At 38.9% G+C, this 22,726-nt stretch overlaps 1 protein-coding gene across 13 annotated transcripts in view; it reads right to left on the bottom strand.

Moving 5' to 3' along the window:
• Positions 1-22,726, bottom strand: part of LOC137244617 (uncharacterized) — a 213,466-nt gene that overhangs the window by 5,525 nt on the left and 185,215 nt on the right. For all 13 annotated transcript variants that reach the window (XM_067773867.1, XM_067773862.1, XM_067773871.1 and 10 more), the window contains 3 exons: positions 20,011-20,153; positions 16,692-16,848; positions 16,177-16,291 (listed from right to left, as the gene is read on the bottom strand). In XM_067773867.1, the coding sequence (XP_067629968.1) occupies positions 16,177-16,291; positions 16,692-16,848; positions 20,011-20,153 (415 nt within the window). The remainder of the gene's footprint in view (positions 1-16,176; positions 16,292-16,691; positions 16,849-20,010; positions 20,154-22,726) is intronic.

Raw genomic sequence — 22,726 nt, 5'->3', positions numbered from 1 at the left:
CCAATGAAATGTGCGGAAAAAGCCAAACTCGATATATCTCCAAATTGGAAATGGAGGCATGAAAGAAAAGAGAAAACGGATAAAATAGGAAGGAAAAGCAAAGGAATTTGGAGGGAAGTCGGAGATGTAAAGAGAACAAGTGGAATATGGAAAGTGAGAATGAAAGTAAGAGCAAGGGTAAAGGTTGAGACAAAGTAGTGAAAAGAGATTAACAGACGGATTTAGAGTAATAGTGAAAGTTAGACTTGGACAAGAGCATGAGCGGGAAGAGTAAGAGGTAAAGCGACAAGATTTTAGGATAAATTAAAGGGTTAGGCAAATTGAAAAAGCCTATTAAAGTTAACTTAAGGTTCAGTGGGGAGAGGAATAGAATTAGACAAAGGAGGGGCAGATGTATAGATCATAATATCAGTCATAACAATGTCTGTCATGCTGGATCATACGACTGAAAGTATTTCATATTTGTCTAAAAGTTTCCAGGGTTAAGAGCCGTATGTATTTCTAAAGAAAACCATAAAATCCATGCAAAATTACACTCAAGAAATGCTTAGGGAAAATTTCATTTGTCTAATGTTCTTATGCAATACGCAGCTCTGGAGAAATTTCTACTACTATTTTCTAAAGATTTTTGGGAATAAATTCACCCAGCAGCTCTGGGTTTGCTAAGAAATAATTGTTGGTGCATTGTTTGTTAAGGAAAAAGTGATATTTCGGAAGGCAAACAAACAAAGTTAAACGTTTATTAAAATCAATTGAAATTCAATACTCTGTTTGTATTGTGCTTGAGTCACCATGCGTCGTCAAACTTCAATATTTAGTGTATGTATATTGGAAAGAAAGTCGAAACTGATGATGCCACAACGCCGAAACCGGTTTGTCTCGAAACCAAATTTGACAAGGATGACGGAAAATCGTTCCAATATACATCAAAACAAAATAAGTCACTTCAATATTTCTTACCTGTTCCTATTCCCATGCAAAAGAAATAAATTAAAATATTTCTTAAGCGTTTACTTAAGAGCTGAGTAGGAGCCTTTAGCCTGATTAAAATAAAATTCTAATAAGGGGTATTCCATCGTCACGGGTGGAACACTTGTACGCATAATTGCATTTTTGTTGAAGGATTTTACTACATTTTACAATTTATTCCTAGTCTAAATAAAGATTTTGGAAAATATCGTCAATTATTAATGCAGCAATTAAAAAAAAGAACCGTCAAATTACCACGAATTGGAAAAAATTTAATTTTAAAGATTGTCACGGGTGGGGCAGAAAAAATAAGCTATTCTCTACTCACATAAAGTATTAGTTAAACTCTGCGAATTTATAAAAGTAATTCATTTTATTTAAATATCTCCATTTGCACTGACATATGTGGAATATAATAACATAACAGTAGTTTACTTTCAGTTTCTACTTTTATAATAATTAAAAATTGTAGTGTCACGGGTGGGACAGCCTTTGTCACGGGTGGGACATGTTCGAACTGAAAGGTTCAGAATCGGATTCGTTCGATGATTTACCATACATTAAAGATGCCAAAGGTTAAGATTCGGACTCGTTCCATGAACTTTCATCGTCGTCGGAATCAGTTTTATTTAGGTTAAGTTTAAATACTTTAAGACTAGTAAGTTTCAACTTGAATGTAGGCCCAATAGAATGATCCTCTTGACTACATCTTTTTAAGAAATGGTGTGATTGAACCTTGATAATAGCGAGTACATCGTTCCATCTTCGGTCAAGCATAATTCTGTTAGCTTCAACCTCTTTTTCAGATAAATGCATAGTCTCAATATTCTTTATAACCTTTCTAACAGTTAAGGTGAAATCTACAGCATTATTGATATCAGCCTTACGTTGCCGTACTTGACTCCATACCGACCTCTTCTCAACAGCGCCAACTCCATCCACTGCTCTTTTTCCATGGGAAGTGGCGAAAAAATACCCCCTACCTGTACATTAAAATCTGGAGGCATATAACGAAGGTTCGATAGGGTATACTTGTTTTCAATTTGTGATGCTGCACCATCAGAGAACACTTTAATTGTTTTTAGTCCGGGAATTTCATTTTTTAGTGACACGGTTATAAAAACATATTCGATTGTTTCTTAAATTTGATTTAAGAATTCAATTACAGAGTTTTATATTATATTTCAAATTAATTAATAGAATGAGATTTTACGATTTTAGTTTCTCCGATTGTTGCGCTTCGTTTTCTCGTTAACTACTACTGTCCTTCGTTAATTGGATTCGTATCGCCATGTTTCAACTGGGTTGCCAGTGAGAGTGATAACAGGGTTGTTATTGTTAGGTCGATAGTAGGGTTGCTTACAGTCGGCCATCCGACTCAATGGGAACAACCTCGTTACCGCAACCAGGATCAGGTTCATCATCGATTTCTTCTTCGGGTGGTAATGAGCACCACCTTTTTAATTTATCGACAGAAAAGATAGATGTGTAATGTTTTTGTGAGCGTTTTGATTTTGGTAAGTCTTCAATCACATATCGGTCTTTTTCGAGAACCTTCTTAACGATAAACGGGCCTTTAAAGCGAGGCTCGAGTTTCCGTGAACACCCAGTGTTAGGAGGTTCATTTTGAGCAAGTACTAAATCGCCTTGTTCAAAACACTTTCGTTTTACACATTTTCTATCGAATCGTAGCTTAGTGGCTGCTCGTTGACCGTTAACTCGCGACGCTGCGATAGTTCGAATATTTTGGGGTTCCTCGTCGCTAAGATAGTCGCTTTAATGTAGGCTAGAGAAGATTTTGTTCTTCAGGATGTCGCGTGGTTGAAAACCATATAGTAACTCATAGGGAGTACAATGCGTAGTTGAATTGTTCATGGTATTGATGCACCACTGGACGTTGTGGATATTTTCATCCCAGAGCTTGTCGTTTTCAGTGGATGGGAGAAGCATCGATAATATGGTGCGATTGGTTCGTTCGGCGTGACCATTTGCTCGAGGCGTTCGCACCGCAGTTAGGATATGTTTGACGTTGTTGTCGTCGCAGTATCTCTTGAAATCACGCGAGGTAAATGCTGTTCCGCGGTCGATGACAACTCGCTCGGGCATGCCTGTGAAACTACTTACATCATTCAGTATGTCAATTACGCACTTAGCGGACGTGTTCTTTACTGCTCGCAGAATAGTAAACTTGGTGAACGCGTCGACGATGACCAAGAGATGTTCATTTCGCTTAGTGCTCTTGGGGAATGGTCCGAGGTGGTCCATGTGAACAGTTTTAAATGGGATGGACTCAATATCGTCGAAATGGTACTGGGCTTCCATTTTCCCACCCTTATGCTTGTAGAATGCACACTTCATGCAAGATTTTAAATAGTTTTTAACGTAGTTGCGCATCCTTGGAAACCAGAGGTGATCCATCTGTCGTTGTATTGTCTTCTCCACCCCCATGTGTCCAGCACGGTCGTGAGCGTCTTGCGTTACTCGTTACGACTTGTGGTCTTCTCGCCGAACTAGTCTATTATCTTTAATTACGTAGTCTCCGTCGTCTGATAGACCCTTAGCCTGGATTTCGTTGATGATACCTCGCAGTGTGTCGTCCTGGAGTTGCATGCTAAATAGCCAGTCTGTTTCGTCGATCACTACTTTGGATACGCGTAGATGTGCTGTATCTGATTCTATCGATTCTTCCACTGGAGCTCGGCTTAGGGCATCGACGTGCTCCATTCTTCTGCCAGGTCTATGTTGTATGTCAATATCATAATCTTGAATCTTGAACCGCGTATACCTTTGAACGATTTAACTGGTCTTGTATATCTGTCACCAATTGTCCAACATGGAAATTTTTACTGCCATCTACTACCACGCGTTTGCTTGCTAAAATTGGCTGGCCATCGTTTACTTCGAATTTTACCGATTTATTCATTAATATATCTTTTGCCAATGAGAAAGTCTGTTTGTAACAATAAGTCACCAACCACGTAGAATATAGCATTAACATTCGCTTCACCTATTTTTATATTCAAAGTGCACATTTCTTGTATAACTTGACTACCGCCCCGAAGCCGTTTAGTTGCGTTTGACACTTGTCGAGTGTCATGTTTAGTGTTTTAGCTACCGACGACCGCATCATACTGCACTGGTTGCCAGTATCTATAAATGCCTTAAAAGTTTCAGAACCAACTTCGATTGGGTTTGTGAAGCGCTGATCTAATTTTGACATTTCGGTTCGACGGACATCATATCCCCGCTTACCGCAATTTTGTGGCTCATTTTTAGCATGTACTTTGCTACAATCTACACACGTAGCGCGCCGCTGCGTCTTGGGACATTTACTAGAAATATGACCAACCTCTTTGCAGTTATAACACTTTATTGATGATTTCGTTGTTTGCTGTGGTTGTTGTTCCTGCACATTTCTAGTTTTTACTTCGCTGATTTTGTTACGATTAGAAAGATAGTCTTCTATCACTTCACGCATTTCTTTGACAGTTTTAAATCTCATCGCGTCGATTGAGATTTGCAGTTCACGATGTTGTAAGCCGGCGCGTATGTAATTAATTATCACGGATTCACTAAGCCGGTATTGTCTACCGAGCGCACAAATGCGGAAACAGTAATCGTTAATTCGCTCATTTGATTTTCGAACATTTTCACCCATCACCCGATGTATCTGAGCCTCATCAAGGTGAACACCAAATTCCGCCACTAAATCATTTGAAAAATCGTTCCATGAGATGTGTACTCTTGGTTGGGCATCGAGCCACATACGCGCTACGCCACGCAATCTACTACACACAGCTAGAAGTACACACTTTTCATCAAATTGATACGCTTGCACGACGCTACTAACGCGGTCTGTGTTCTACCGTAAGAAATTGGGGGTTTGTCGGATCAAATTCCGGAATTGTTTCACTTATTTCTTTAACAGATTCCTTTCGCCCATTCGCGCGTTGCAAACTAGTTGTTGTCATAGGAGTTGTTACCGATTCGCGCGAAGGTTCGTTTTGTACATTTCGATTCGATACGCTTTGTTGCAATAACGCGACTATATTATCTAAAGCGCCCCGAAGCTCATTTATTTGGTCTTGAACATTAGAACCCGCACTCACATTTGCATTTGAATTTGCTCTTGACATCACCGGTGGCACTTGAACCTCAATGTCGTCACAACTATTGTTGCAATTACACTACCGAACATGCGCGCACAAGATATGATGAAATTCACTAACACACCGACGACAGTAATTTCTCGAACGTTCTGCACATGTATCTATGTACGTATGTTGCAAACCGATTTCACCACGAATATGCCACTTAAACTTTTCGACCGTGCATATTCATGTTCATGCACCTTTACATATATATATATCTATATGTCGCAAAGCAATTATAAGTATAAGTATACGGAGATTTTTTTCACTGCGCGTACGTATATGCATACATATAATTTGCAAAATCACTCACACTTTGTTTTTCTTGGGCAATAATACCTTCTTCTGAACTATAGAAACATATTCGATTGTTTCTTAAATTTAAGAATTCAATTACAGAGTTTAATATTATATTTCAAATTAATTAATAGAATGAGATTTTACGATTTTAGTTTCTCCGATTGTTACGCTTCGTTTTCTCGTTAACTACTACTGTCCTTCGTTAATTGGATTCGTATCGCCATGCTTCAACTGGGTTGCCAATGAGAGTGATAACAGGGTCGTTATTGTTAGGTCGATAGTAGGGTTGCTTACACGATAATGTTTTTTAGGCATGCATACACAGTAGAGCTGCAAAAGTATAGATATTCGGCATACTCGATATTTAAGAGGGAGGGTATCGATATATCGCGATATATATCGAATTTTTTATTGATGATTTTTGATAGCCTTGTAAGTACTTGTTATTGTAAAAAAATTTAATGAGCTGATAGGCCTTAGTTAAATAAAACACAATATTTAAAGTTGTATTTTAGTTTTACTTCGTCGATATTTCGATTTCAGTCTGAAATCATCTTCAGGACAGTCAAACTCAAATAGAACAAGTAAGGAAGGTTAAGTTCGGGTGTAACCGAACATTACATACTCAGTTGAGAGCTATGGTGACAACATAAGGGAAAATAACCATGTTGGAAAATTAACCGAGGGAAACCCTGGAATGTGTTTGTATGACATGTGTATCAAACGAAAGGCATTAAAGAGTATATTATGAGGGAGTGGGCCATAGTTCTATAGGTGGACGCCATTTAGGGATATAGCCATAAAGGTGGATCAGGTTTGACTCTGGAATGCGTTTGTACGATATGAGTATTTTAAAAGGGAGTAATCCTTAGTTCCATAGGTGGACGCCGTTTCGAGATATCGCCACAAAGGTGGAACAGGGGTGACCCTAGAATTTGTTTGTACAATATGGGCATCAAACGAGTATTTTAAAAGGGAGTGGGCCTCAGTTCTATAGGTGGTCGCCTTTTCGAGATATCGCCATAAAGGTGGACCAAGGGTGACTCTAGAATGCGTTTGTACGATATGGGTATCAAATGAAAGGCGTTAATGAGTATTTTAAAAGGGAGTAATCCTTAGTTCCATAGGTGGCAGCCGTTTCGAGATATCGCCATAAAGGTGGACCAGGGGTGACCCTAGAATTTATTTGTTCAATATGGGTATCAAAAGAAAGGTGTTAATAAGTATTTTAAAAGGGAGTAATCCTTAGTCCCATAGGTGGACGCCGTTTCGAGATATCGCCATAAAGGTGAACCAGGGGTGACCCTAGAATTTGTTTGTACAATATGGGCATCAAACGAAAGGTGTTAATGAGTACTTTAAAAGGGAGTGGGCCTTAGTTCTATAGGTGGACGCCGTTTCGAAATATCGCCATAATGGTGGACCAGGGGTGACTCTGCTGTTGTTGTTGTAGCAATGCTCGCCCCACCTAATAGCCGCGACCGATCACAAATTGTCATCAATATCCTCTAACGGGAGTCCAAGGAAACTTGCCGTTTCAACAAGGGTGGACCATAAGGAAAAGGGGTGTTTGAGGCGTTGGTCCACATTACAATTAAAGAGATGGTTGGTGTCATGTGGGGACACATTGCAAGCAGGGCATACATTTTGTATGTCGGGGTTGATTCTGGATAGGTAAGAGTTTAACCTGTTACAGTATCCAGAACGAAGTTGAGCAAGAGTGACACGCGTTTCCCTGGGGAGTATGCGTTCCTCTTCTGCGAGTTCTGGATATTTTTCTTCAAGTACTGGATTCACCGGGCAATTCCCGACATAAAGGTCCGACGCCTGTCTATGGAGTTCACCAAGGACCTGCTTGTGTTTTTCCGCTTCATACGGCTGGGTTCTCAGGTGCCGTATTTCCTCAAAATGCTTACGGAGATGACTCCTTAGGCCCCTAGGCGGTGCTGGTTCGTCAATCAGATGTCTGTTGGAATGCCCAGGTTTCTGGGTATTCAACAGAAACTGTTTGGTCAGCATCTCATTTCTCTCCCTGATGGGGAGTATTCTCGCCTCATTATGCAGATGGTGTTCTGGGGACATAAGAAGACAGCCCGTGGCGATTCTGAGAGCAGTATTTTGGCAGGCCTGTAGTTTCTTCCAGTGGGTGGTTTTTAGGCTTGGCGACCATATGGGTGACGCGTAGCACGTAATCGGCTGGCTAATTGCTTTGTATGTGGTCAAGAGCGTTTCTTTATCTTTTCCCCAGGTACTGCCAGCAAGGGATTTGAGGATTTTATTACGGCTCTGAATTCTTGGAACAATTGCGGTTGCGTGCGCACCAAAATGTAGATCCTGATCAAACGTCACACCCAAGATTTTGGGGTGTAGGACAGTCGGTAGCGTAGTGCCATCGACGTGGATGTTCAATATGGTCGACATTTGGGGCGTCCATGTTGTAAATAAGGTCGCGGAAGATTTAGTCGGTGACAATGCCAGGTTTCGCGAGTCGAAAAAACTGGAGAGATCAGGGAGATAGCCGTTTATTTTATTGCATAGCTCATCGATCTTTGGGCCTGGGCCTGTGGCCATTATTGTGCAGTCATCGGCGTAGGAAACGATTGTGACTCCTTCCGGTGGTGAAGGTAGCTTAGATATGTAGAAATTAAACAAAAGCGGGGATAGGACACCACCCTGTGGCACCCCTTGTTTAATTCTCCTTTGTTTAGATGTTTCGTTTCTGAATTGCACCGATGCCTGCCGACCACCCAGATAATTTGCGGTCCACCTTTTAAGACATGGGGGAAGGGTAGACCCTTCCAGGTCTTGCATTAACAAGCCATGGTTGACCGTATCAAAAGCTTTTGATAGGTCTAACGCTACGAGTACTGTTCTATGGTGGGGATATTGATTCAAACCGCAATTTATCTGGGTGCTAATGACATTTAGCGCGGAGGTAGTGCTATGGAGTTTTCTGAAGCCATGCTGATGAGGGGCTAGCTGCAAATGTGCTTGGAAATAAGGGAGCAAAATGGCTTCAAGCGTCTTTGCCACTGGCGATAGGAGAGATATCGGACGATATGACTCACCTACGTTAGCTGGTTTCCCAGGCTTTAGTAGCGGGACCACCTTGGCCATTTTCCATTTCTCGGGTATGACAAAGGTGGAAAGAGACAGGTTGAAGACATGCGCTAAATATTTGAAACCCTCTTTCCCTAGGTTTTTAAGCATCGGCATGGCTATGCCGTCTGGGCCCACTGCTTTGGATGGTTTAGCGCGACCAATGGCGTCCTCAACCTCTCTAGCGGTGATGGTAATTGGTGACGCACTGAGTTTGTGTTTATGTGCGTGTCTATTGGCTCTCCGGCTATTTGTCGACCGTAGGATGCATTATATATTGTCGGCAGAAAGCGCTCGCGCATTTTTTCGAATCCGACAGCACCTTATCGCCAAAGGCGATGGAAACTTTGTCTTTGTGCTTAGTCGGATTCGATAGGGACTTTACGGTGGACCAAAGTTTACCTACACCGGTAGAGAAGTTACAACCTCTTAGGTGCTCTTCCCATTTCGCCCGCTTGTGTTCGTCCACAAGCAATCTGATGCGTTGGTTTATATCCCTTATTTGGGGGTCGCCTGGATCAAGCTGTCTTATAAGGTCGCGTTCCCTCGCTAAGCTCGCGGCCTCCGCCGGGAAGTGGGGCCGGATTTCGGGAATTCTCCCGGCGGGAATGAAATGTGCCGAGGCGGATTCAATGACCTTACGGAAGGCACGCTCCCCTTGGCGGGCATCAGTCGGGATAGGGAGGGCAGCAAAGCTGCTGTCGTTTGCAGATTTATATTCTTCCCATTTTCCTTTTTTGAAGTTTATGAAAGTGCGTTTTTCGGTGACAATGAAGTCGGCGGTACGCTCGAACGAAATAAGTATGGGCAGGTGGTCGGATGCCAATGTTACCATCGGCTGCCAGTTGACGCAGTTTACGAGTTCTGCGCTCACGATTGAGATATCTGGCGAGCTATGACAACTTCCTACCATACGTGTGGGGGCGTCCCCGTTTATTGTGCAGAACGTCGTTTCGTCTATTTGATCCGCCAACATCTCACCCCTACTGTCCGCCCGCAAGTTTGAATGTCATAGGTCGTGATGGGCATTGAAATCGCCTAAGATAATGCGATTGTTGCCAGTGAGTAAGGCCTCGATATTAGGGCGGTATCCACTGGGGCAACAGGTGGCAGGAGGGATGTAGATGTTGATGATTTCTAGATTTGCATCGCCTGACCGGACAGATAGGCCTTGACGTTCTAAGACATTGTCACTGCGGTCGATGCCAGGATCAAATATATGATATTGCACAGAGTGGTGTATAATAAACGCGAGGCCGCCTCCATTTCCGCTCTCGCGGTCTTTCCTGTGGACATTATAACCAGAGCAGGTCTGCAATGCAGATCTTGCTGTGAGTTTAGTCTCTTGAATCGCAGCAATGCGGATGTTGTGCCGCTTCATGAAATCGACTATCTCCGTAATCTTCCCAGTTAGTCCATTACAGTTGAACTGCAGAATTCTGAAGTGCATGAGGGGTGACGCCGCCACTCTAGGGGTAAGTGAGGGGTGACTACGCCTAGGTTGTGGAAGGCCAGGACGCAATTGCTGTTGTGGCCTTGGGACTGGGCGCCCTTGGGCAAGATTGGGGTACCCGGATGATTTGGGTTTGCGACCTGTCAACATGGCGCGATGAAACCCGTCGAGGGGTTGCCGTCGCGGAGACCAGAACATCTAGGAAAGTGGCACCACCCAAGGCAGGAGCTGCATTGAGCGGATGTCGCAAACCTATATATTCTGTGCTGGCGGACGGTGCAAACGGAGGCAGGGACTAAGAGTCTGTTTCCCTGACCTGCACGATTGCTGCCAGAAAAGAGGGGGGGAGAAGAAGACGGGGGCAGGGGCTGATGCTCAGCATTGTTACCAGCTCTACTCCGAAGGTAGTAGTTATGAGTGGTATCAGCTGTTTGAGTTGTTGGCGCCGTGGGGCGCGAGCAGCAGCGGGTACTTGTTGTGGCTTGCTGAGCAGCGAAGCTGCTGGAAGGTAGTGGGGATACGCTTAGGCGTAGACTACGGGACGCCCTTGGGCGTGAGCAGCAAGGAGCCACAAAAGATTTATAAAAGTTACGTGGACGTTGGGTTTTGGGATCAAGCCCAGAACAACCTGTCCGATGCAACCATCCCTTGCACGAGACACACTGAACAGAGTATGACCGTCCTAAAAAGATTCTTTTCTGGCAAATGCAGCAAAACCATTTCTCAGGACCGGGGTCAGGAGGCGGACCCGGATTGGGTTCGATACCTTCCCGGAGTAAGAGAATATGTAGCAGTCCTGCTGCAAGGAGCTGCTGGGAGGATGACAATTTGTGGGAGGGACGAAACAAATTAAATGGGGTCACACTGAAATGACAGTCCTTGGTCGGGAAAAATCCCGAGTCGCTCCGGTACATAGAACCGACTGCCTTGGGAAGCGCAGGGGTGACTCTAGAATGTGTTTGTACGATATGGGTATCAAATTAAAGGTATTAATGAGGGTTTTAAAAGGGAGTGGTGGTTGTTGTATAGGTGGTCGCATTTTCGAAATATCGCCATAAAGGTGGACCAGGTGTGACTCTAGAATTTGTTTGTACAATATGGGTATCAAAAGAAAGGTGTTAATGAATATTTTAAAAGGGAGTAATCCTTAGTTCCATAGGTGGACGCCGTTTCGAGATATCGCCATAAAGGTGGCCAGGGGTGACTCTAGAATTCGTTTGTGCAATATGGGTATCAAACGAAAGGAGTTAATGAGTATTTTAAAAGGGAGTGGGCCTTAGTTTTATAGGTGGACGCCTTTTCGAGGTATCGCAATAAAGGTGGACCAGGGGTGCCTCTAGACTTTGTTAGTACGATATGGGTATCAAATGAAAGGTGTTAATGAGTATTTTTAAAAGGGAGTGGGCCTTCGTTCTATAGGTGTTCGCTTTTTAGAGATATCGCCATAAAGTTGGACCAGGGGTTACTTTAGAATATGTTTGTACGATACGGCTATCAAATGAAAGGTGTTAATGAGTATTTTAAAAGGGAGTGGGCCTTAGTTCTATAGGTGGACGCCGTTTCGAAATATCGCCATAAAGGTGGACCAGGGGTGACTCTAGAATGTGTTTGTACGATAAGGGTATCCAATTAAAGATATTAATGAGGGTTTGAAAAGGGAGTGGTGGTTGTTGTATAGGTGGTCGCATTTTCGAAATATCGCCATAAAGGCGGACCAGGGGTGACTCTAGAATTTGTTTATACAATATGGGTATCAAAAGAAAAGTGTTATTGAGTATTTTAAAAGGGAGTAATCCTTAGTTCCATAGGTGGACGCCGTTTCGAGATATCGCCATAAAGGTGGGCTAGGGGTGACTCTAGAATTCGTTTGTGCAATATGGGTATCAAACGAAAGGAGTTAATGAGTATTTTAAAAGGGAGTGGGCCTTAGTTCTATAGGTGGACGCCTTTTCGAGATATCGCCATAAAGGTGGACCAGGGGTGACTCTAGAATGAGTTTGTACGATATGGGTATCAAATTAAAGGTATTAATGAGAGTTTTAAAAGGGAGTGGTGGTAGTTGTATATGTGAAGGCGTTTTCGAAATATCGACCAAAATGCGGACCAGGGTGATCCAGAACACCATCTGTCGGGTACCGCTAATTTATTTATATATGTAATACTACGAACAGTATTCCTTCCAAGATTCCAAGGGCTTTTGATTTCGCCCTGCAAAACTTTTTCATTTTCTTCTACTTAATATGGTAGGTGTCACACCCATTTTACCAAGTTTTTTTCTAAAGTTATATTTTGCGTCAATAGACCAATACGATTACCATGTTTCATCCCTTTTTTCGTATTTGGTATAGAATTATGGCATTTTTTTTTCATTTTTCGTAATTTTCGATATCGAAAAAGTGGGCGTGGTCATAGTCGGATTTCGTTCATTTTTCATACCAAGATAAAGTGAGTTCAAGTAAGCACGTAAACTAAGTTCATTAAAGATATGTCGATTTTTGCTCAAGTTATCGTGTTAATGGCAATGCGGAAGGACAGACGGACGACTGTGTATAAAAACTGGGCGTGGCATCAACCGATTCCGCCCATTTTCACAGAAAACAGTTAACGTCATAAAGTCTATGCCCTACCAAATTTCAGAAGGATTGGTTAATTTTTGTTCGACTTATGGCGTTAAAAGTATCCTAGACAAATTAAATGAAAAAGGGCGGAGCCACGCCCATTTTGAAATTTTCTTTTATTTTTGTATTTTGTTGCACCACATCATTACTGGAGTTGAATGTTGACATAATTTACTTATATACTGTAAAGATATTAAATTTTTTGTTAAAATTTTACTTAAAAAAAAAATTTTTTTTAAAAGTGGGCGTGGTCCTTCTCCGATTTTGCTAATTTTTATTAAGCGTACATATAGTAATAGGAGTAACGTGCCTGCCAAATTTCATCATGATATCTTCAACGACTTCCAAATTACAACTTGCAAATATTTTAAATTACCTTCTTTTAAAAGTGGGCGGTGCCACGCCCATTGTCCAAACTTTTACTAATTTTCTATTCTGCGTCCTAAGTTCAACTCATCTACCAAGTTTCGTCGCTTTATCTGTCTTTTCTAATGAATTATCGCACTTTTTCGGTTTTCGAAATTTTCGATATCGAAAAAGTGGGCGTGGTTATAGTCCGATATCGTTCATTTTAAATAGCGATCTGAGATGAGTGCTCAGGAAGCTATATACCAAATTTCATCAAGATACCTCAAAATTTACTCAAGTTATCGTGTTAACGGACGGACGGACGGACGGACATGGCTCAATCAAATTTTTTTTCGATCCTGATTATTTTGATATATGGAAGTCTATATCTATCTCGATTCCTTTATATATGTACAACCAACCGTTATCCAATCAAACTTAATATACTCTGTGAGCTCTGCCCAACTGAGTATAAAAAAGGACTATTAGAATAATATTATATTTTGCATATAGGTATATAATAAAGGAACTTACACATATGACTATGTTTGATCGACTGATCAAATGTTCAAAAATTAAGTATAATAAAGCAAAAGAACGAAAGTAAACAATAGAAAATACCGCAAGTGTAAACAAATTTTTGCGATAACAGTAATACATAGGACCAAGGAACAATAAGACAGAAAAAAGTGCACGAGCAATAACTATGGTGTTTAGTTGTTGTCATTCGGTAGATTTTTAGCGGGATGTTGGCTGGACGCTGTTTGAATTTGCTGAGCACCGTGAAGCTTGCACTGCATGTTGTTGCTGCTTCAGCAATAGATGTCGATATGCATATGCAATTGGTCGGTGTCGCTTTTAAAATTCATTCTCTTATCATTAGGTGTGCTCATAATATGGAGCATTTCCAAGGTAAAACGCTTATTATAATGTTGTGTTTTATTTAACTAAGGCCTATCAGCTCATCGAATTTTTTGTTATAGTGAAAAGCGCTTACTCAATTTAAAAGCAATATCAGGTATATATCAGACATTTATGTAAATATAATATATACATGTATATATATATGTAATATTGTTTTCATAACTTCGAAGCGATCATAAAACACATTCTGCAAAGTTGTCCGCGATGGTAGCTTATACAGCGAAGCCAGGGTATATACAAAGTTACGACACCCTTTGCCATCCACTACGGTGGCTAGACCCCAGTAGGGTGCTGGCAAAAGCCTTTTACGTGATGATGGATCTTCATATGTTTTTTCATATAAAAATTAATCTTATTTGGCGAGCTATGTGAATCTAAATTTGCAGTTGTATGCGATCGCTCTAGATGGTGAAACAAATTGGACGGATTACCACTAGTTGTATAACATTTTTTGCAATAGTATTACTGATTTTGTCAAAATGGATCCAAATGCTTGACTTTGTACTTCGTAGCTTTTTGGCAACACATTTTTCGTCTTCAAACTCAATGATGTCTTCTGTTGCGTGTATATCTACATATACGAATACATGTATGAAAAAAATAACGTAACTTTCACATTGAACTTTTGTAAGAATTTTTCAATATTCAGAGCCACCAACATGTTAGGTATTCATTTAAAATACATACAAATCTGACATAATGTATGTAATTTTATTTATTCATGTTTTATTTTTCTTACCAAAGTTTTAGAATCTGGTAATTCTGCCGCTAGAAAAAGGAATAAGAAACCTGGTATCGATGTATCGATATTTATATCGATACTTTTGCAGCTCTAATACACAGTATACTTGTCGTGGCATAAAACGTCACTAACAATGGCGTACGAATATCTTTTGCCTTCAGCCAGCCATACACAGGCAGTAAATACTGTAAAATGTGCATGGCCCTAATAATAAACACGAAAAAAAAACGGTTCATCACTAATTAAGGAAAAAAAGAAATTTTGTTTTTTTTTTTGTCACGGGTGTTTTATTTATTGTACAAAAAATAGTAATAGGGGGACTCATGATAGCATATAAACTTATAAGGTGTAAAATTATATCCATTTACACACGCGGTTATATGAACGCACCTAGTAATACTCTTGATAAACTTGATTGTTTTTCAGCTGTATTATTTCCAAAAAAATTTTTTTGATTGTTATACAAATTAAAAAATACCAAGATTAAGTGAAAAATCAAAACTAAAACGCCTTTACTTGCTGATGTTGAAGATTTTTGATGAAAATGCCGTCTGTAATGTCTGCAAGGTTGCATTCCTTTGAGTTTACCGTGTTTACACAATGAAATGTGCGCGTAAATTTATACAAATTGTGTAAATGATTTTTCATACAAAATTTGACAGCTCGTGCGTAAACTAGATAAATTTATACGTTTACACACTTTATAAGGCATTTATACGGTTACATGAGTCCCCCTAATAACTTACCCAATGTGAGATAAAACTAAATTTTATTAAATAAAGACTAGCTCCTGTATTTATTACAATTATCATTCACTTGAATTGAGAACCACAAACAATTCGACAGCTATTTCAAAACTACCTTATTCATCCTTACAATAAATGCGGGTCAAATACTTTACTTTAAAAGGTGAAAAAAGTCATTAAAAGGGTATTTAATATTAACGCGTTAATATATTTAACAGCGTTTTCGCAAGGGTTTTTAGTTTTAATAAAAAACAAATTTTTGGTCTGAGGTTCTTTTTCTCATGGAAACTCCCATAAGCCAAAGTTTTGCCATCAGGTAAATCTATAAACTCTGATTAATTGAATCAACTTCGTGATATTGTTTCAGATCATCTATCGTCTCACTGACGTCAGCAATATGTTTCCATATTCGTTACTTGTGGAAAATGTGACACTCTTAAAATCCAGCCATTCAGTGCCGTTGACTAAAACTTTTCCATTCCCTCTCAAGAAGAGGCAATAAAACCTCCCACAAAACAAAATATAGACAGCAGGCGCTATTTTCCTCCACGGTACTTCATATTTCAGAAAAGCATTATTGTAGTATTTTTTATGATACTGAAACAAATCAACGCTGAAGATAAGTCTAGAAGCGATACTTAAATTTATGAGAGCAATTTTTGTCAAATGCGACTCCATTTTGTAATATTGACTGCACCTTCTGGCTTATTGCATCATGGTTCAGATTTAAAAAAGCATCAAATTATTTTGTACTTTTTCTATTCAGTTTTTATACTGTCATATTTATACTAATATGAATATGATTTATATGAAACCTATATCTCACCTTCGTTAAACTACTCGCGTATTTATCAACTAATACACGGGTAAATTTCGCTGCTTCGGGACCACATATTTTACGAGCTGCGTCTTCAGAACAATCAACAAGCTCATTAATTGAACTAGATATTAAAAATACAAAGAGAAAGTAAAATTTCGATTAAACACCCTAATCAAATACAAATCAAGGTTTTCATATTATGTTACTCGTAGTAGTAAAAACTAGAGCTTTCGATTACTCGAGATTATTCGACATGAATATTTTAGCAAATATCGCGTTCTCGTGTTCCATAGTTCCTCCATAGCTCGGTAAACTCTCGAGCTTTTCGATATTCAAAACAATTTCAAACAGAGTTCATTACTGAGCAGAAGCATTATTAAGTTTTTACATAAAAAAAAAAAAATTATTTAATTTTTTTATTGGCATACGAAAGTTATATCAATTTTTCGGTTCTCGCTGATTTTCTTCTAGAAATCGTAAGCTCTAGTTAAAGTTATCAAAATATTTTAAATTCTACGCACCAACAAATAGTTTTAATATTTTGGTTTAAAGTATTATTCTCGTGGGTTTCCTGGTTCTTGTTTGGTTTCAAGAAAACCATTGTTTCTTTGTAACGATTAGCGCATACTTCGAATTCTTTTTTAGCCATTTCCGAACAAGGTGCATGTTTCAAGTATTCTGAAATTATAAAAGGAAAAACACTTACATAAACAAAAGTACAGCTGATCTAACCAAGGTATAAAACCGATTCAAATAACGCTTCGGTTTTTTTTGAATTGCTTCGGCTTTAGTTCTGGTCTCGTTCTTCAAAATTTATTTCGCTATCCTTCCGATTTCGGTTCCAGAATAAAAACATGAACACAAATTTGTGGAAAAAAAATATTTATTAAATATTGTTTGTATGAGCGTACTTTTGTAGAACAACTTCTTTTTTACTTAAAACAAGTAAAGGTGTCCAAGTTCGGGTGTAACCGAATATTATATACTCAGCGTGAGCTTCAATTGTGCATTTCATTTCAGATAAATTACTTTTCTACATAACACGTGGCACCGCCCGTTTAAAAAAAAAAATGTCTCCCCATTTCCTCTTATAATAAAACTTGATTCAAAACTATTTTTTGCTAAGTTATATCTTATTACCCCTTTTAAACTTGTTTTATATCTAAGATGCCGTGGTCTTTAACGGATCCCGTCCATTTTTACTAGAAATATTTTCTGCTATAAGGAAAATATGTGTACACAATTTCATTACGATATGTTAATTTTTCTTCGAGTTATGGTTCCGGAAATATAGAAAATTGCTTAGTCATAAAAGGGGCGGTGCCACACCCATTTTTTAAAATTTGAAGTTTTTCCTATTTTATTTGCCATTGATATAGAGCTCTTTGTTGCAAAGAAATAGCTTATTTTATTCTTCCACGACCCTTTTAAAAATCGTTTATATAAATGTGGGCGTGGTCCTTAACCGATTTCGTTAATTTTTCCTTATAGTAAATGCAAACTTTCTGCCGAATTTTGTTACGATAGGTTTAACGATTTTTGATTTATGATAAGTAATATTTGTAAAATTGATTTTATCAATAGTGGGCGGTGACACGCCCATTTGAAAAACTTTTTTAAAATTTTTATCAAGAGTCTCGATATCAGTCCGCACGTCAAATTGCAACATTCTAGGTGTATTATTTACTAAGTAATTAGGTTTTTTGTGTTTTTCAAAATGTTATATATATAAAAAGTGGGCGTGGTTATAATCCGATTTCGCTCATTTTCAATACCAATCTATTCTGGGTCCAGATAAGCTCGTGTACCAATTTTGGTGAAGATATCTCAATATTTACTCAAGTTATCGTGTTAACGGACGGGCGGACGGACGGACGGACATGGCTCAATCAAATTTTTTTTCGATACTGATGATTTTGATATATGGAAGTCTATATCTATCTCGATTCCTCTATACCTGTACAACCAACCGTTATTCAACCAAAGTTAATATACTCTGTGTGCAAAGCATGCTGAGTATAAAAAGTTTTTTTTTTTGCACAATAGATCTGCACAAAGGTCGCAGTGTTTCCAGACCAATTTATAAAAAGTTTTTCAATTGGGTTTTTTTTTTGTGCATCACGTTGATTAAAAATGGATAAATGTGTAACTCTGATTAAAATCCTTTTAAATAATTTTCTTCCGATCAGTATGTCATATATAGAGATAAGGTTTCTTTAAGCTATCCTGATCCATTACATTATAGTGCGAATACAAACAAGGTTTATTGCACCTTACAGCCCAACGTTTCGCCAAATTTCCTTGGCATCATCAGGGGCGCGAAAAATAAATAAAAGTTAAAAATATTACACTATTAATTACATAAAAAATCGGTACCATCGATCTGTGGTACACTTTGTCACACTGAACACTATAAACATAATTACGCTTCCAAACATACTTTATTTTGAGAATCGGTTCCATACCTTTGGAGATATAGAATAGATAGGTATAATGGCTGCGACACAGGTCGCCCGAGTAGCTAATGAAAAGCTGTTTGATGTCATGAAGCTCGTTTGAACCTACTGAGTGCTACACCGGATATGTACTACAACTAAAATCAAGAATATATGGCTTATTCCGATAATCTTCTTAGAATTTCCAAAAAGAGGCTTCCGAAAGATCTTAAACGTATTCTGGCTAGAGCCGGGCACTTACACAGAAAATTGTCATCAGTCTTCTTTGTTGTTACGTCTTTACAGCTTCTGCAGAAGTCATTATGCTTATAATCAATGTTTACCACATGCGTGCCTAAAGACCAATAGCAGGTGCGCTATAGGTTTATGGCTGTCGACCCTAGATCTCTTAGGAGACCCCTTGTCTTCCTTTTATTAGAGTCTGGCCATGTAGCTCTTGAAATTACACAAGCCGTGGAGCTCTTCCATTTTTGCTGGGCTTTGTTCACGTAAAAAATCCGAATTTCACCCTTGGCTACCCCTACCGGTGTGCATACTTCTTATGTCCTTCGATTGCCCTATGTCCCGCAACCCAGATAATGGATATTTCCATAGTGTTGGTTAACGCAAATTTAAGTGCGTTGGGATGATAATCTATTTTGGAACTAAAATTGCCCGGCGGAAATAAGGATATTGCTATGCTCTTTCTGAGTATCCTTCCAACATCCATATTCCCTGAGCATGTCTATCGGAAACAAGTTTAAGATGGGGTCTAACGCCGGCGTGGCGCAGGTGCGGCGGGTTCCGGGTTCCGCACGAAATGCGCTGAACTTACCGTAGGCTCGTGAGACTGTAGGTCATATTAAGCGCAACAATATAGAGCAGTCCATCAGCACTGGTCGCACCACTGCCTCATCTTTTCGGAATGATTTCGTTCTCGGTAGCAATCTTTATCAATTTAGAGGCATTTTTGTAATAATCGAGATCGGATATCTACGGAGAAATTTTGTGTCCAATTCGAGATTGTTTCGGAATTGTTTCGGAGCTGCTTTGGGACTTTGTTCATTCTGAATGGCCTTTATTAATGTTGTTTTATTATAATACTATTAGTACAGAAAAACAATCAGATTATAAGGAATGTTCTATGCAACTAAAGGTAAGTTAATTTCGATCACAATAAAAAAAATCGGCCTTGGGCACCAAACAAGTGATTTATGAATTTACGCCGCAGGTAACCAAAATAGATATATTTGTGTGCTTTTTTAAAGTTGAAGAGGCTTCGATTGACCAAGATTTTTAGTGTGGATAAAACAAATTTCGTCCATTTATATAGCCTGACGTTTCGATAATCATTCTAGCATCCTATGTACATTTAATTATACGAAAAAAATTTCCGTTATCTTACCGTCTTGAAAATCTCCTTCATTGCACAAATCACGAATAAATTGATTTGTTCCATGATATAACTTATTAAACTGATTTCTCTGCTGCAGCGGCATACATCGACGAGTGTAACTTTGGATACAACGGACACCTTTTCTCAATTCGCTGAAAATAAACAAAAAATTTAATTAAATTAGAAATGTGGCAACTATTTCCAATGAAATGTTATTTAAACTACAGTTGCCAGTGTATCACGGTTGATCCCATAAAAATCCATTCCCCAAACGCCGATAGACGCATAGGTTGATCTCATAAAAATCTATTCCGGTGAAGTGCGGATATATTTTAAAATTGCGGTTATAATTTTGATTGTAACTTCAGCTAACTAATATGAGTCACATCGACTGATATCACCCCTCTCCTCCTCCCTCATTTCACAGCGAGCCTTCGCCTAGCCACCTATCAGCATGGCTTCCGCGAAATGCATAGCTCTACCGACTCCATAAACTCACAGATTAATGACGGACTAAACCAGCAAAAACTCACATATGCTACTCCAAGCCAAAGAAGATTCCCCTTCGTCTAAAAAGATGGACAGAGAATTTCCTGAACGAAGCCTTGAATCCTTTAGGACAATTAAACAGCCCATGCACGGGTTGTGTTTTATATCCACTTTTGTTTAATTTCTACATATCAAAGCTGTCTTTTTCACCAGAAAGGGTTACTAGCGATTCCTGCGCCGACGACTGCACGATAATGGTAACAGGACCGGCTATTTAAAAGCAAAAACGCGGAAAAGTAAACAACTTAATACTATGTCTCCACGGCACCAAAATCAGGTTGATATCGGAAGATTCTTAATTTCAGCCGAAATTAGCTCGAAATTAGCTAATTTCTTTATGTGAAAACTGTCAAAAAAAATTAGAAATTCTTCTTAATTTCATCGAAATTGGACCCAAATTATGTGCAATTTACTGAGCGACTCTGTGGTCGATTACAATTTACACAAAATAATCGATGGTATGCCCACACTAGCTGCCAATTTCAAAAACATATGTTTATCTTGAACGTTTTAATTCGGCTGTGGAAAAAAAAGCGAAAACAAATGTCATTTGAAATTATGCAAAAGAAGAAGCATAGTCGTGTGGACAGGAATGTGATTTGCGAAATCATACTACCGAAATCGTGTACCGTGTAGACACAGTATAAAGAAAATGTAAGAAAAATAGTTTGTTTACGTACGAAATTATTTAAATGTTACTAAAATAAATTTTTCCTTTAGGGAAAAGAATGTGGACCATGGAAGAGACTAGAGCCTTCCTAAGTGCATATATAGCGAGAAAAGATGAATTTCTCCATGCACGCAAGAGGAAATTCGGAATGCAGAATATGCGGCTAGATTTGGAGAGTCAAGGTGTTTTGATAAGTTTAAAATATGGTTCAATTTGATAAAAACATTTTATTTTGTACTATTTTTACAGAGCCAACCCACAACTGTCGACATGCTCGTATCCAAATTTAAAATCTGGTGAAGGCGTATAAGCAAAGCACCGACAACAATAGAAGAACCAAGAACCGGTGCTACTCCTTGCAATGCGCCATATTCGGATCTTCTGGATGAGATATTTGGAGATAGTCCTGTAATTTCCAACAAGCACTCAATTAATTTGTTTGGAAAACCTTTGAGCCCTAAAGAAACACACGCCGACGAGCACCAAAAACTCAGCACTTCACAAAGCTCAAGTTCTGATTCCAGCAGTTCGCAGCCAACACCAAATAATTTGCAGACTACGCCAAGCACACTACAAGTGTAGCTTCTTCGAGTTTGCAGCAAACAAATGGTAGTAGACATCGGCCAAATTTTAAGCAAAAAATGTCGGCCATGAAGTTGCTGCATAAAAAGGAAGCTGCTGATAAAAAACTGAAACTGCTGGAAGCCTATACCAGGAAGAAGCTGGAGAAAATGGAACAGGCGCTGCAGCTTAAGCAGAAACGCCATGAAGAAAAAATGGCCATGTTGAAAGCGTTCATGGAACCGAGAAAGATGTGCCATGTTTATGGTGGAGGTACTTATAAGAATAATTGAAGTCTCGTTTTTGTTGTCTTGTGTAAATAGAATAGTTTTAAGAAATTTTTAGTCAGTGTTATTTTATGTTTATAACAGTTTTAAGAAAAGTGAAGTCTGAGATATTTTGAATTTTGAACACTGTAAATATGTACTATTTTTATTGCAAACTTTGCGCCACAGTCAAAAGCTTTTGTTGCCTTGAATTATTTAAATAAAAACAAAGGATTTATTTATTGAACCATACAAAACTTTATTCTCATTATTTTCTTATATGGATTAAGATTTTCAACAAACGAGATGGTTTATATTTGAAGCAAGAGAAATGCTAGGGTAAATGGATAACATTTGAATTTATAAGCTCTTGAAACATTACGTCACGCTGATTTCCATATGAATTATCATTGTTTTGAGAACGCCCAATATTCACAACCTCTTCTTCTATCCACCATTCATCTTCAATACTGTCGTGTTCTAAACAGCAAATGTTGTGAAGAATACACCCGCATATAATTATTTTGACTACTGAACTTAAGTCTACAATTTCGTTAAAGTGAAGTAATCGTATGCATTTTCAACAACAATTCTTGTTGAAGAATGTATAAAATTAAACTGCCTCTTTGCCGGTGTCAAAATCCATTTTCACGAAACCGACTTATTAACCATTGGGAAT

Source organism: Eurosta solidaginis, chromosome 3 (assembly GCF_040869045.1).
Source record: "Eurosta solidaginis isolate ZX-2024a chromosome 3, ASM4086904v1, whole genome shotgun sequence".
Taxonomy (NCBI): Eukaryota; Metazoa; Arthropoda; class Insecta; order Diptera; family Tephritidae; genus Eurosta; species Eurosta solidaginis.
Note: the sequence above shows the minus strand (reverse complement) of the source record. Positions and strands in the feature narration are given on the sequence as shown.